This window comes from Triturus cristatus, chromosome 12, assembly GCF_964204655.1.
Source record: "Triturus cristatus chromosome 12, aTriCri1.1, whole genome shotgun sequence".
Taxonomy (NCBI): domain Eukaryota; kingdom Metazoa; phylum Chordata; class Amphibia; order Caudata; family Salamandridae; genus Triturus; species Triturus cristatus.
Genome location: NC_140595.1, coordinates 74027147 through 74042571, shown reverse-complemented (window position 1 = coordinate 74042571; position 15425 = coordinate 74027147). Strand labels below are relative to the sequence as shown.

The 15425-nt window shown below is 39.0% G+C and overlaps 1 protein-coding gene across 1 annotated transcript in view; it reads right to left on the bottom strand.

Annotated features, from left to right (window-relative positions):
- The window catches only part of LOC146772573 (uncharacterized), a 141224-nt gene that overhangs the window by 16013 nt on the left and 109786 nt on the right, over positions 1-15425 (bottom strand). The window contains exons 8-13 of the mRNA XM_085639555.1: positions 14138-14171; positions 12530-12564; positions 10062-10125; positions 8941-9049; positions 4612-4774; positions 1403-1436 (exon numbers count right to left, since the gene is read on the bottom strand). Of these exons, the coding sequence (XP_085495681.1) occupies positions 1403-1436; positions 4612-4774; positions 8941-9049; positions 10062-10125; positions 12530-12564; positions 14138-14171 (439 nt within the window). The remainder of the gene's footprint in view (positions 1-1402; positions 1437-4611; positions 4775-8940; positions 9050-10061; positions 10126-12529; positions 12565-14137; positions 14172-15425) is intronic.

Below are 15425 nucleotides of genomic sequence, written 5' to 3'. Positions count from 1 at the left end.
CAATTTTTTTCCCAACTTTAAAAATGAAATTATGCAAGTTGCTGTGCTGCACTGCGTGAACGGGAGAGAACAGAACAGCGTCATTTCTACTAAGATCCCTGCGGTCTGTGGTGCACTTTTAGGAACCAACGCAGACACCCGTGCGCCATATAAAACTCTATAAATAAATAAATATATGGTGCAAGGCTGTCTGCATGTGTTTTTTAGCATTTCTGCACATTGGTGATGAACATTAATAGTGGTCATTCAAGTGTGTTCATTTATTCATGCACTTACCACCAAACTCTACCTGGTCGTTATTATCTTCTCCAAAAGAGTGTACAAATGAGCATATGGCTTTCATTGTGCCCAAAAATGCTTCGGGTACCTTGCAAAAAATGTTACATGAGCCAAGAGCCTTTTTCCACCTGTCAACACCACACATATTCATATGATGTTTCAAATGTAAAACAAACTTTGCAACAGAATACAAATCATGCCCGATGCATCTAGGCATCACTGGATCTCCTTTTAATGGTACTGCAAACTCTGCCATGCAAAGACCCTTGGGCATGATTTAGAGCTTGGTGGAAAGGGTACTGCATCTCACAGGCAACAGAGTACCCTCTGCGCCAAACTGAAGTTCCGCCATCCCCATTTTGGGTTGGGAGGACCATCAGTATGTCGATGGCGGAGGCTACTCTGTCTCTGTCACTGACATACACCTCTGACAGTCCAACGGAGCAAGAACCGCGAGAGGTTTTGTACGCCCACCCTACTTAGAGTTGGTGAACAAATGACAAGTTTTCACCATCCGTCACCGCCTGGTAAAATCTGGTACTAAGCGTCAGTGATACCTCCAAAATGGCCCCCTCCCATGGCGAGAATGTGCTTCCTTTTTTAAAAAATGTTTTCAAAACAAAATCCCGCTTTGAGATATGGTTTTTGGGAGAAAAAAAAACCATTGAGAGTTTGCCAAACTGCTCCATCATGTTAACGGAGCCGTTCATCAAACTCTCAATGGATTGACAGGAACCACCATGACGGAGATTCCTGCCAATGTAAGAGATGCCAGTGAGACATCTCTGGCCGGTGGACACCTCTAAATTAATTGGTTGAGCACTCCTTCAGGGCGAAGGAGTACTTCACTTTGTCGCACTGATAGAGTGAATCCCATCTGTCGAACTATAATTCAGGCCTCATGTAGGTGAAATTTAACTTTTGCATTGATCAACTCAGAATGATGAGGCAATGAGACATTTTAGTTGCATACATTTTCAAGGAGATAGTTCTGCATGACATTCATCAAGGAAGATGTGCATTGTTGTGTCTTATGTCACAGCCTTCATTCAGTGAAGCTCAAGTCTATGACAGTACGTAGAGCAAAAGCGTAAAATTAATATACTATTTAAAATATACTTACACCTGCAGCAGATAGAGCCGGGGGACATAACCATCTACAAGAGAAAATATTAGACATTAGATAAACGTATCTTGGTTGAACTGCCAAGTAGAAGCCTCTTAAGTGGCTACACAGTCTGAACCTATGGACCACGTTTGGTATGTGTTTGAATGACTGCATGGATCACCTGTATGTATGTGTTCACAGGCATGTGTGTGTGTGTTTCCTGTATTCCTCCGAAGCGCAAACCTCAATAAGTGAGCGGTGTACTTGATCATATTTTTTAGGGTGGGGTTTTGACTGCAGACCTGTCATATGGACCTATTCTTTATAATAATGTATTATAGTAATGTTGTTTGCATTCGCGCCTTTGAACCACTGACTTTTTTTAGCCAGACTTTTTCACCCATTGGCTTGAGACATTGTCAATCAGTTTTTTGTTTCAGCCTAGTGGATAAAGTATTTATCTCTCACCTAATATTATTGGCTGTTTGGGCGTATCCTTCCCCCTCCACTCAAGTGCTTGCATTGAACTGCAGTTGTGACCAGTTTCCTACAAAAAGCCCTCCCTGTACACTCATGTTGGGTTTAATGTACTTATGTTTAATGCGATAACACATTAAACCCATACCCACTGGGTTTGCCAATGCTTGTATTTTGTTCGAGGGGTGAGGAGGGGCATCACCACTGTGGTTAGAAAAGAGACGGGACTACCATATGGATCTTACTTATAAAGTGTACTAGAGGTGTGTCAGACTCTAGGAAGGGTGCGAAAACCTTGTAATGTAGTTCTGTGCTTGGTGAGAGGCCTTCACAGTGAGGTGATCAGCATTGTGTGGTACATTCACAGTGAAGATTTTAGATTGGTGTGATGCCTCCACAGTGAGGAGCTTAGCTCAGTGTGATGCTAACCTTGCTGGGCAGGGCTCAGTTTGATGTGATCCTCTCACAGTGAAGTGCTCAGCTGGATGCAATCGGCCATGGTATAGATCTTGCCTACTTGGAGTAACATCTTTGCACTGCAGTGGTGTCTATGATGTGAAACATCACACTAAATGTGTTTCTATGGTGGAATACCTTCACTGTGAAGTGCTTAGCTGGTATGATAAATCACAGTGCAGTGTTCTCTATGGTCTAATACCGCACAGTGAAGCGCTTAGTGTGATGCTTCGAGGTGCTCTGTTCTTCCTGTGTTGGGTCCTCAGAGTATAGTGTTTTGTATGGTCTAACAACCACACTGGCTCAGAAAGGAGTTATGCCTCTACAATGTAGTGTCCTTCCATGGCACAATGGGAAGGGACCAGTATTATGAAGACATCTCACACTGGATATCTGCAGTGCTCAAATCAGTCCGACACCATCACTGCACAGTTGCCTCTTGTCAGTAAGTATGAATCCCTTTCCTTTACTTGTTTCTCTCATGGATGTGATTAAGATGATTTTGATTTAATAAAATGTGTACTTAACTCTATGAACCTTTCTGCACAGATACAAAAGCACCTCACTTTATAGAACTGTATTTTTCTATGATTTGTAAACTTGGTCCAAAACCAGGCCCTGACACCATCCTTGTTTTCAATGTTGCCATGTTTCCATTTCTCCTTCTGACACCACCCGCAGCAAAATACAGATTGATGCTTTGTGACAAGATGTTGTTCTAGAAGAACCACGGATGAAGTCTTTTGTTACTTTTAAGTCTTTCCTGTTCATGTTACCGTAGACTATTGATTTATGAGACTTCCATTGTTTTGTGTAACTAGATTTATACTGCCACGTACTATGACATTAGGTCAGAGTAGGTCAAATTATTATTCATTCAGGGGATAGTGCTAGGTAGTGGCAGGTAATAATGTATAATTCTGTATTGTAATTTGTTGAACCCTTGCTACATTTGCTCACCTTATGTTGACTGTGCAACTTCTATTTGTTTCAATTGTGACTTTCACAATAGAAGAACATGAGTCTGGAGATGACCTTCATACCACCATCCCTTTTTCTGCATACCAAAAGCTCAACTCAACCATTGTTGGGGTGAGGCCTGGCATGATACTAGGTAAAAAGTTAAAAACAATCTTATTCTGTAAGTACTTTTGCTCTACCCCCAACTCTGATCATTCAGGCTCCATTCTACCCAATGTCACAACACACTGACTCCTGTGCAATTAATGCTACCTAAATATTCTGGCCATCACTGCCAGAAAGGATACACCCTGTTGGTGTCCAATTGGTGAGTTGGGTTATATGAAAAATAAATTAATATGCATGTAAGTAAAGGGCCTTGTTCACAAATATTTGTTCTACAACAATTCGAAGATAGTTGGATTATCTTGGATTGATACCAGATGAATTTTACGTGATGCTCAAATATGTGTATTGCACCAATTTTTTAGTTGTCTGGAGCTACATTTTCAGGAATCTATATCATTACTATTATTACCTTGGGAGGTAAGTATAAGTGGAATTACAAACAGTAATTACAGAGTTCTCCTAAAACAAAGAGGTGGTTGATGCATTAGGTATCACAAGCAGTATCTTGTCCCACCACTCTCAAGTACACCTCAAAGGTGCTCCATTCATCCACAGATTTTATCCTCTGCAAGTCTTTGATAGTCTTGTATAATACTAAAAGCTGGAGAGACAAAGAAAATGGCTGTAGCCACACACAAAAAGTTTTGAAATTTAGTAAAGTTGATCATTCTCATATTGGATTGAAGAAAGGGTAGGACCTTGGTAAAACATGAGTAGATTTGGTATGAGTGGGTAGAAATTTGTTAAAGTTCATATTTCCTGTATTTGCTTGATGAAGGGTTAGGACCTTGGTAAAGTATGAGTTGGTATGGTATGAATGGGTAGAAAGTTGATAAAGTTGGTCATTAGTTGGATATTGAATTAATAAGTGTTGTATATGTGTTTCCTGTGAAAAGCAACTAGAAGACAGTAATGATGAAACCTGGTTTGTTAAGCCTTGTTGCCTGTGTTTCCTTTTTTAAATCTCTTTATTGTTTTTATTCAAATTAGAAAGCAAATGTTGGCATTGTACAGTTCTTTTCAAACTTTCTTCATGAAAACTGTCATTCTTATTACACTATTTGGCCTGTCATCAGAAAATAATACACATAATACAAGTGAGTATTGATAAACGAGTAAAAAGAGTTGGGTAGTCTATGTTTCTGTTGTATTTAATTCATTTAGATTTTGACTCAGTTGATTAAAATTAAAATGTCACCTACATTTCCCTTTGGTGTTGCGGCACAGCAGTTTTTCCAGACTTGTCCTCTCGACAACTTCTAGAATTTCACCTCTTTTATGCGAAAGATATTTTCCTCCACCTTTCTTGATCTTTGCATTGGGGTCAACCATCATCGTTGTCAAAACCTTTATTTCACCTTCAAGCTGAAATAAATAGATACCACATTATTAGCTAAAACTGTGAGGAATTAAAAAATTGAGTTTTTCTGTGAAAACAGATGCTCAACAGTAAGAGTTGAAAAATTGTGCTATCTTCTCACATGACCTGAAATATATTTCTCTAGTGCTTGGCTGCAATGGGCATGATGGGGTGGATTTCCAAAGGTTACTGGAGAAATTGGATAGTGTGTACCCTGTGGATTCCAAGATGTTCTACATCTGACTACCTGTTACGGGGCCAGAGGAACTATCTCTCTATATCAGCTCTCAGGGGAATTTTACTTTGCTTCATGATTATAAAAAAAGAAATCATTTTTTTAGGAAACTTTAAAAACTCTTGATTAACAACACACAGCTAGAGTCAGACTCCCAGGTAATCCAGTCTGGTTTGCCAAATTTGTGCTTCGACACAAAATCTTTGTGGCTTAAAAATGCAAAATTTGCAGTATTGTTATGAAAGGCACACTTTATCCATAGAAATATGGTGGCTCACATGCAGAGGCAACAAACTAGCACCGCCTTGCTGCAGGAGAGAGCTGTGTAGATGGATGTCCAGACTGGAACCAGAGTGAGCAGATTTCAATTCTAAAGTTGCATTCTCTCTGGCACCATATTGACATCTCGCTTCCAAGTGTGTAAAAACAGTGTTAGAGAAGGTATTATGGGAGTCTTCACCCATTTTAATTTAATGCAGCAGGGTGAGGAAGGAGGGGGAAAAAGTAACACCTTCCTACAGTACTCTGTATTTCACCATGTGTCAGATACATGAGGAGAAGGAAGAGAGTTGCCATAAAAGGTGGGGTGGGAAGAACAAGTCATGTGTCAGGAGGAGGTAGGAGGATGAATGTAGGGGTAGAGCAGCTATTGTTTTGTAATGAGAGTCAACAGGAGAAGGAGTTAATCTGGTGTTGGGGTGGCGGAAAGGTAGGAGTAGGAGAGCAGGACAAGAGTCGTCACATGGTAGGGGTACAAATAAATGGTGGTACAAGAGGACGGGGCAGGAAAAAGAGTGTCACAGGGGAGGGTGGAGCAAGAAAAGATGCAGAAGGAACACAGAAGAACTGGTACTGGGTGGAGGGCAAAAGTACTGGGGAGGCACTGGGGAGGGGTGTGGAGGAAAAGAGTTGCCTGCAGGAGTATGGCTGCCAAAGGAGGACAAGAAGTTGACATACCAGCTCTATTTCAGTCCTATGGTACAGCGATTGTGAAGGCTGTACAATTAAGCAGCCACACATCTTTTGTGCCTGAGAATGCTCATCATTTTCTTAGGTGGCAGCTCGAAAGTAATCTCTTCTACGAGCCATTAACCATCATCTGACGTCTGCAGTCTAGACACGCTTGTAGTTAGTTATATGTCACAATATTGACAATAGAAAATGTCCCCCTGTGTATATATTAACTCCATAGTATCAAGTACCAAAATATAATCATGATAAGCATATATAAGAAGAAAGAATTTACTATTTTGTAACTCCACCTCTACTTAACTTGAGTGTTTGCTGGCAGTCGAATTATGTAGTCAGTATGTGTGCAATTCTGTATTAAATTTCAATATTTAGACTCAACCCCCACACGCCGGTTCCACCATAGCACCATATAAAGTTTTTGGAAATCTAATAATGGTAAAAATATGTAGTTCAACAAAAGTAAACAATGTGCCTATCTTTGAAAGGACCAACATTGTGTATAGAGATGACAAGCCTATGTGGACACTCAGTTTCTCAATTTACCTGTGCATCTAAACAACAGCTTAGATGGAGCCAGGTATCTGCTTTGCTTCATCGCTACTGAAGCTTTAGGCTATTGTTACAAGAGGCCCGTAATTCCCGCAAGGACCTGTTACCCCGACACTCATCTCTCATGAATTATGACATCAGAGAAGATATAGAAGATCTAGCAAGTTTCCCCAGTAAATTCCATGTGCTGAAAGCAAATTTCTGGGGAAATTGTGAGGAAGAATAAGGAATGACCATGTGAATATTACTCAAACTTACTACTCCCTGATTGTTCCTTAATATTCAAGAGATTCTGATGGCATAATCTGGAATCCCTGTTAATTGTTCCCATGTATCGACTGTTAATCAAGAAATTTCAGGATGTTGTTGTTTAACCCGCTCCTTCATGTATCTATGAGTACATACTTGCTTTTTATGCGCATTCAACTGGATGAAATTGTAGAATCACTAGCACAGCTCTCTAAAGCGATGCATACAAATGTTCATATTTGTAAGCCAAAATAGCAACTATCATTTCACAAAACATTCAAGAAGCATTTTGGAGCCTTTTGTCTTTTTTAAATCTTCTTACTTACAGCACCCTTTTATCTAATATCAGGATTTATTAGCATATGTCGTAGAAACGTTGAAACCCCTGGATCCGAAGTGGACTGGCCATTCTGTTTTTCTTGTATGTTGAGTGTGTTGGTCCCTCATTAGCATAATATCCAGATCCCTTGACTGTTAAGCAATCAGGAATTGTACATTTTGAGACTAGAAAGGGAAAGAATTCTGCAAGACTTTGTATGTGATTGTAATTGTAATGGGGATAAATGCAAAATGACTTACAGAGTTCTAGTAGTACCACCATTATTCTGCCGGCCTCCCAATTGTAAAAAATGCTTATAGGGTAATTTATTCCCAACTGTTTTATTTATTTAAGAGTGACTCAAAGACAGGACCTCTAGCAATCTTGATACGTAGAGCACCCCATTTGTTTTTTATGAAATACGAAAGACTGAATAATACTTTGTTCTTTTTCTTAAGCTGCATTGCTTATGTTTTAATACTGCATTATGTTTTTATATTCTGATATATTTGTTGCTATTTGTTAAAGGTTTTGCATACGAACAAATTTAAAAAGGTTAAAAAATTTACAAAATCCTTGTATTTTCTTTATGTTCCTTTGTGGTTTTTAATTGTATGTTTCATTAAGTTTTTTGTATTGTGTGTTTGTTTCCTGATATAATTATTGCTATTTTTGAAGGCTTTGTATGTAAACCACGCGATACAAATAAAAGTAACAAAAAAAAATGTCTTATTTTTTTAAATGAATGTTTAGAACAGTACATTGATCTATTCTAATTGTGATAAAACTGTGTTAAATTGTATGAGGAGGCACCTTTCACAATCTTTCATGAATGTCATCTCTACTGTTTGACCACAGCTACCACTGGAGAGTCAGGATGGTAGGGAGTCAAGCCTAAACTTGGAAGTCCTAGATTTCTGTATCTTGAATCAGTGTGAAAATGCTTCCACTAGCCAACAGAATCAGCACAAAGACTAATGGGTCTATAGGTAGGTGTGCCCCATACAAAGTATAGTAACGTGTAGTATTAGTGTGTTATTAACTGTGGTGTTAAAATCATCAGATATCCAAAAAGACACTAATTTGTCGTTAAGACCAATGATAAGGAGAGCAAGGTGGGCAATATTATGACCTTTCCACCATTTTTGTAATATTAATGTAACTTTGCACCTTGTTTGACAAAACAAATATTTTACAAAATTGCTCCGTACTGTAGTGTCTGCTTGTCCAGATCCTTTCGGCTTGAAAGTGTTATCCCAACAGTCTTCAGTTCGAAGAAAGTGATCGGTCTAGACTGCTCCAGAACTTTACCTCAATTCTTCCCGGGTGGGGTGGTGGATTTATATTATGCCAAGGCTTTGTGAAATGGACAATCATAATAATCCTTGACTACAAATTTTGGCTGACCACATTTAATAATGTTATTGAGCATGCACAAAGTTGTTTGTGTGGAATTACGATTTTGCGGACAAAGCTGTGTACGGTTGACCACTTTTCAAATGCAGTTGGGAAACTTATGACACTCTCACAATGCTTCATTTGCGGCTGATCTTTCCATGCAAAACTTCCTCTCTGAAACATTTCCCATAAAAAAATGAGTTTGTGAATTCCCATTCTAAATCTACGTTTTAGAGGTAATTTTCTTACAGACAAAATATGCATTCCTAGATTTTCACCTTTTACTTAAAAAAAATCCCAGAACTCTCGAAATTCACAAGTTTACAAAGGTTATAAAAATCAAGGAATTTGCACAATTTCAATTTTGAATATCCCATAACCATCCCATAAATATGAAGTGATTCCAGATGAGAGTTATCAAGAGAACATTCTTGTTTATTTTGCTTTACCTTAAATTTTTTTCTAATGTCCTTCTCCTCTTTTTCTTCTTTCTTTAATTTCTTTAAGTTTTTCTCATTTGCTTGCTTCATTGCATACAATTCAGCTTCACTGGGTTTCCTAAAAAAATATTCGATCCAAAGTTATTTTTTAATTATTACTTATTTGTTTCAAAATTGTGTTAAATTAGCAGAATTGAAATTCCCTTACTAGAAGTCATTGTGGTAAGGGACCTAATCGCCAAAACAAACTTATGTCTGTAGCAGATTTTTAATGTAATTGCATGTCATGGAAAACCCCAGACAGACACTGGAAAATGGGAACCCATTTATCAGGAGAAATACAAATGTTTCAGATGTTCATACTGACTAGGATGCAGGATTTCAATGACCCGCTGAAGAAAAACTAGTTATTTGATCTGCATCGAGCATGTACTGATGCTAACATCCGGAACTTCTCCAGATCTAGGCACCTTTGAATTCAATAACATAAAATGATTGCCCATGTAGGCGTGCATTGAGGGCAGGACATCCATAGATCTAGGAATGCATTAAGGTCATGGGCAAGTTTCTAGACAAACATTGAGAACAGAAAGATGGGCTGCTCTTGTCCTACATTTGCACATGGTTTACTCCTACTTACCTGGAAACAAAACACACTTCAAGCTGGGCAATGCGTGAGCTATTTTAAGACCAAAAGGCATAGTTAACTGCATCCAGGTGCTTGATTTATAGTCTAAGATGAACTCCTGCATTGAGAAACATATCTACAAATTTTGACAATTCTAGTTTAGGGCCGTAGCAAATATCATTCAACTTTATTGCCTTTTAGACATACAGCCTTCAGTTAAATGATCATTCACGCTAAAATGAATATCTTTCAATTAAAGGAAAGTCTGAAATAATTGATGATTCATTTGGAAATTAAAAACATTTTGTCAGTTGAAAAAATATTAATTCAGGCATTTAACGATACAGGGCATAGACTAAAACTATCTGTTAGAAGCGTGGATAACCACAGTGCAAACTAGACTGATTAGACTAGAGTTAGACTGATTTAAACATGCAGACAGCGCACATTGAGTAATATTATAATTAGTCAAATATGACTAATAAATTGTATCGTTTCTTACCTCATTTTAGGAAGTTCAGGCGGCATTGCCTTATTTATCAATTCTATGTCATCATATAATTCCTCTGAAAAGAAAATTTGACATAGACGGATTAGACTTGAAGAATGCTTGAGATGGGTAGGTTATACTATGCATAATCATTGCAATCCTCACTTAGGAGCTCATTACGATGGCGGAAGGACCGCCACCGCCGGGCTGACAGTGGCGGTCCTTCTGCCATCATACAGAAAATTCCCACTGCCAAATTAGGATGGCGGTGGGAAAGTCCGTCTGCCATGGTTCCGCAAGGCGGTCATTTTGTGCCCGCCCTTGTGGAACCTGGAACCAGGGCAACATTGGGATTACGTATTCGTTTCTGCCTTTCTTTTTGTGGCGGATATCCCACCGCAAAAAGACAGGCGGACTCTGGCTTTGGGGGCCCATTGCGGGCCCCCTCTGTGTGTATGGGTGCACTGGGGAGGTACCTATGGTAGCCCCTGCTGCAGTTCCATGCACCAAGTGGCAGGCACCGCGTGGTGCAGGGAAATGCGGTGCAAGCACCTTTAACATTGCGGATGGTGCTGCAGCCAGCAGCACCGCCAGCAATGTTAAAGGCCCAATATGCGCCCGCCAGTATGGCGGGTGCATCCTAATCGCAGTGGTGGGACCGCCGCATGTCTGTCGGGCGGTCCCAATCACCACTACGGTGAGCCATCATAATCACAATCTTAGTGTTTGGTGGAAGTGGGACAGCCGCAAAAAAAGAAATTGATGTCCCATCTGCCAAGCTAACTGTTTCACTGCTATATTTAGAGTTGGAGAAGTGCCACGTTTTTGACTAGAGCTCCTCTCTTGTCTCCACCTCGGCTGTCAGTGATTGTATGATTACCTTCTGCCCTATTGAGGAAGATGTTCTGTCAAAAATACTTGTATGGTGGGTAGCCTTCAGCCAGGTCAGCAGGAGGACATTATTCTGCTGACCTGATTAAACAGTGAACCACTTGCAGCACTCTTAGTGAGGCCCTAAGGCCCAGGTTTTCTAAGAATTTGTGTTGGTTTTGCATTACTTATTTTGGGGCAGCCCCGACACAGGATCTATTTTTGGATTTACAAATCCACACAAAGCCTGATTTGCATAGCTTTGCGTAACTTTGTAACAAAAAAAAAAGTAAGGCAATACAGTGCATATCGCTGCCTGGAGTGAACTTCTGTCAGGTAGCTGTTACATGGGTGGAGTATGGGTGTCAATGAATCCACCCATGTATGCAAAGCCATATTTACAAAGCCTTGTAAACATGAGTGTAAGCCAAAATGGTGTGCCTACCTGAGGCTTGCATACTGAAGAGAAATATCTTTATTTATCCGTGATACTTCCTCTTTGCATGCATGAGGCATTCTGCAGCCCACAGTGCACCAGCACAGGGAGGGTTTTGAACTTTTCCATATCTTTGAAAATATAGTGCAATGCTGCTCTCTTCCTTTCACACAAAGGAGCACAGGGCAGCAACTTCCTTGATCACCTTTGTCTGTTGCTCCCCCTTCTAAAGCTGATGAGCAATCCCCTGGAATATATTGAGTGATTATGTGAACATGTCAAATTAAAGATCGGCTCATATAGTGCAGTATGAATCCCCATTTGGTTTAGGCCCCTTGAAACAATTTCTCTAAGTACAAATTTTCAGGTGTCCTTCAATTCTTTTTATCAAGTAGTCCATGTTGAGAGGCACTTTATTTCATGCACTGCCTTACCTCAATAGGTTGTTAATGACATACATCCTGCTACAGGATAGCGATTCCTTCTAATAACTCTGAGCCTCATCTTTGGGCAATATACCCCTCTTGTACTTTCCTGGCCTCCATTAGCTGGTTCCTAAATTTATAATCAATTAGAGCAGTGGTTCTTAAGCTGTGGTTCGTGACTGCTTAGAAAATTAAATAATATTAACAGATTTGTAAAGTATATATAAATAAAGAAGTATAATTTAAAATTTCTAAATGTTCTGTAAATGTGTAGGAATTTGAAATTGGAGGCTACAAATTAAGTTGGTATCCTCAGATTGATTCATGGGACAGTACAAGTGCAAGTGCATCAATCAAAATATATTATGGATGATGGTTGCCTTTATTGAATTTAGAGAAGCTCCAACCTTCTCGTTAAAATGTAAAATTGTGATTTGTTTACATTTGTTTGTAAATTAAATAAAATCTTTCATCATTTGTGTGTTGTTTTGTAGTTCTAATCATTGATATTGCTTAAGCCGGGGTAGCCGGCTTCTAGTAATGTCTCAGTGGAGGACCTGGGATTCCAATAAATATTCAGTGTGGGACCCTGAATTCCAGTAATGATTAAGTGGCGGTCCACCAAAGTCAAAATGCTAAGAACCACTGAATTGAAGTATATGTAGACATGTTACAATAACTTCAATATCTGTATAGCTATTTGTCACAATCACTAAATAAAATAGTACATAGTTATTTTTTAAACATACCAAATATTCCAACATCGTCGTAGACATCTTTTTCTCTAAAATTGTAAAGAAAACATGAATTCAGTTAGTTATTTGCTCACAACTGTTTAGCATTTTCACATACATTAATTTACACAATAGTTTGTTGTCTAAAATAGTTTATAAATGAATAAGCCAACTTTTGTGGCTGTTTTCATCCATAAAATTACAAAAACACCCCCCCAAATAAAACTGGCAAATTATATTTTAGTCCAGACTGCATCACATTCTATACATGAGGTACTGCAATATCGTTCAACAGGATTTCAAGTTGTTATTTTTGAAATCTAAAGGATGACTTATAATTCTAAAGCTATACAAACCATTGTCACTGTCTCTCCATTTAATTTTTAATCCACTAAATAAATTTGATTTAGGTTAAATCTGAGGCTCAGATTTTGAGGACGATGCTTCAGAGATGTCAGGCTATAGCAGTGGTGGCAATTTGCATTCACCCTTCACTTGTGAATTACAAAGAATGGTGTAATGGTATTACGAAGTATTTAACTCCCATTATGACCTAATTTTATTTATGATAAAAGAGGTCAACATGAACATTGTTCTTATGGCATGTTGGATTGTGTGTACATAGAAGTATTGCATTTAAGAGTGTTGTATAAAATGTCCAGCAGAGCTGAGGTAAGAGGATTATGAAAATGTGAAACAAAGCCTCATTACAAATCCTCATTAAAGGACTTTTGTGTAATGAAGCGTCAAAGAACTACCACTTCTAATGAGTCATTTTGCTTTGATGCACTATGGTTTCCTGTTATCTTCCTGCTAAGATCTACTGTTAGTCAGTAGATTTTTTAATCAAAGTGCTATGTGCAAATTTATAGGCTGTCATTTTGAATGGCGGGTTAGGCAAGTACGGGAGACCTGTACATGAGTATGAGGGGTAATGTTTGCTTTGCTCTAGAGAAAATAAAACTATTTTGCTCCTATTATTTCATTGTGTAGTCTTGCTAGAATCTCTTTTATCTAACTTGTAGAGAAATTGGAAGATGATGCAATGAGGATACTTCTTCGAAAGACATTAACCTTGTTTTAGATTTGAAAAAATGTGCTGTAGATAAACCAATTTCCATAGTTTGCAGCTACTTCACCCTGCTCTTTTGTCTCTAACTGCAGCAGTGGCTAGGGTCTCCTCTCACACCTTGGGAGACTGCAAATGCTTCTGAAACACTAGCCCGCCGTTTACAAAACATGAGTCTCTCCTTTGCGTCTACATCATTGCGGCCTATGTTGTTGGAAAGGGGACGATGCAGACTTCATCTGTTGATCACAAGTACTTTCCAGTGTGGCTTCTTGCCAGTAAGAGCACAACCCAGATCCTTCTAGTTTCGGGCAACCAGTGATGGCCGTGAAAATGAAAGGTCAGAGAGCCAGGAGAATGTAAGTCACTGTCGCGTCTTCCCGATCATGCCACCTAAAGCCCTATCTTTATATAAGACATAGAGAAGAATATGATCTCGAGCGCAGTCTTGCATGACCTCTTACACTATTTTCATTATCCAGAGTAGCACCTATCTCTTGAACTTGAAATTTAAAGATATACATGTAGAAACTGAAAGTAGAAGAAATACTTACATCGATAAGAGCGACCTCCTAGGAACATAACCAACTGCAAGAGAAAAGGAAGAGTGTATTATATCTATTGGACATAAGAAATACAACTGAAGTAATGGGAGACATTACATTCTGCCAGAATTATTAACTATAGATTACAGTTAATAAAAATATACATAAACCAATAAATCTGACCATAGCCAAATTAAGACAAATGCAACTGCTTATGTTTCTAGATGAGTTGTTATGGATATTTTTGTAGCTTTCATGTAAAATCAACAAAAACAGTGGTCTTATTCTGGTGCACAGCATATAAAATCATGAAGTTTCCAAGGAGAAGCTGTGTGTGGTGCACAACAAAAGATATTTTAACACCTTAGTATCATCATTATTTTTGTTTTGATTCCATGCCCTTCATCCGGCTTTTTTTTCCTGTTGGCTCATTCCCTACGATTCGGGTAGCAACGTGGATTGCACACTGAGGAGAATTTGGTATGGTCTGAGTTATCTGTATACGGGAATTGATAAGAGGAGGGGTTTGAATTATAGTAAGACTTGAGCTGAATTGGGGGAATAAAGTGACAGAGAATCCGATGTGGATAAAGAGGGTAACTTGATCTTCTTATTAGTTTGAAAGTTGGGAAATCAGTTAATAAGATGTTGGCTGTTAGATGTCAAAGTCGAATCATTTCACCTATGCGCATGCTCATGAAATGACATCATCTTCCCTATGGCCTCAACTGCTCGGCTTTCCATGGAACAGTCATAGTTCCACCTCTAAATCTAAACTTGCTACTCCAGAAAATTCACCCCACATGAGCCTTGCAAGGCGGTAAAAACTATCAGTGAGTATATGTGTTCAAAGACACAAATTCTGGAAATCAGGCTTAACAATGGAAACCAATTTTTACACACCAAAGCACAACTTAGATGTAGCAAAATATTGGGAATCAGGCCCACAAAATGTTTAATAAAAACACAAAATCAATCAGATTGCACTGCCAAATGGGCATGAGGATTGAGCACACCACGAGCCTCGTTTATGAAAAGTTAAAAACAGCGATGCAACAGTTTTCATTGTGCCCTCCTTGCGACACCTTGGATGTGCCGAACTTTACAGTGCAGCGCTCCATGTCGCAAGGGTTGACAGATACGTCAGCAATTCTGATGTATCTGGTAGTGCAGTAATGACTCATTACTGGAGTGTGTTGGAAAACAGACGCATCTCCAACAATGTGTCATTACACATGGGCATGTCCCTGCGTCAGTCCCTACGCCTGCAGTGAAGCAGGCATAAGGATTTGACACA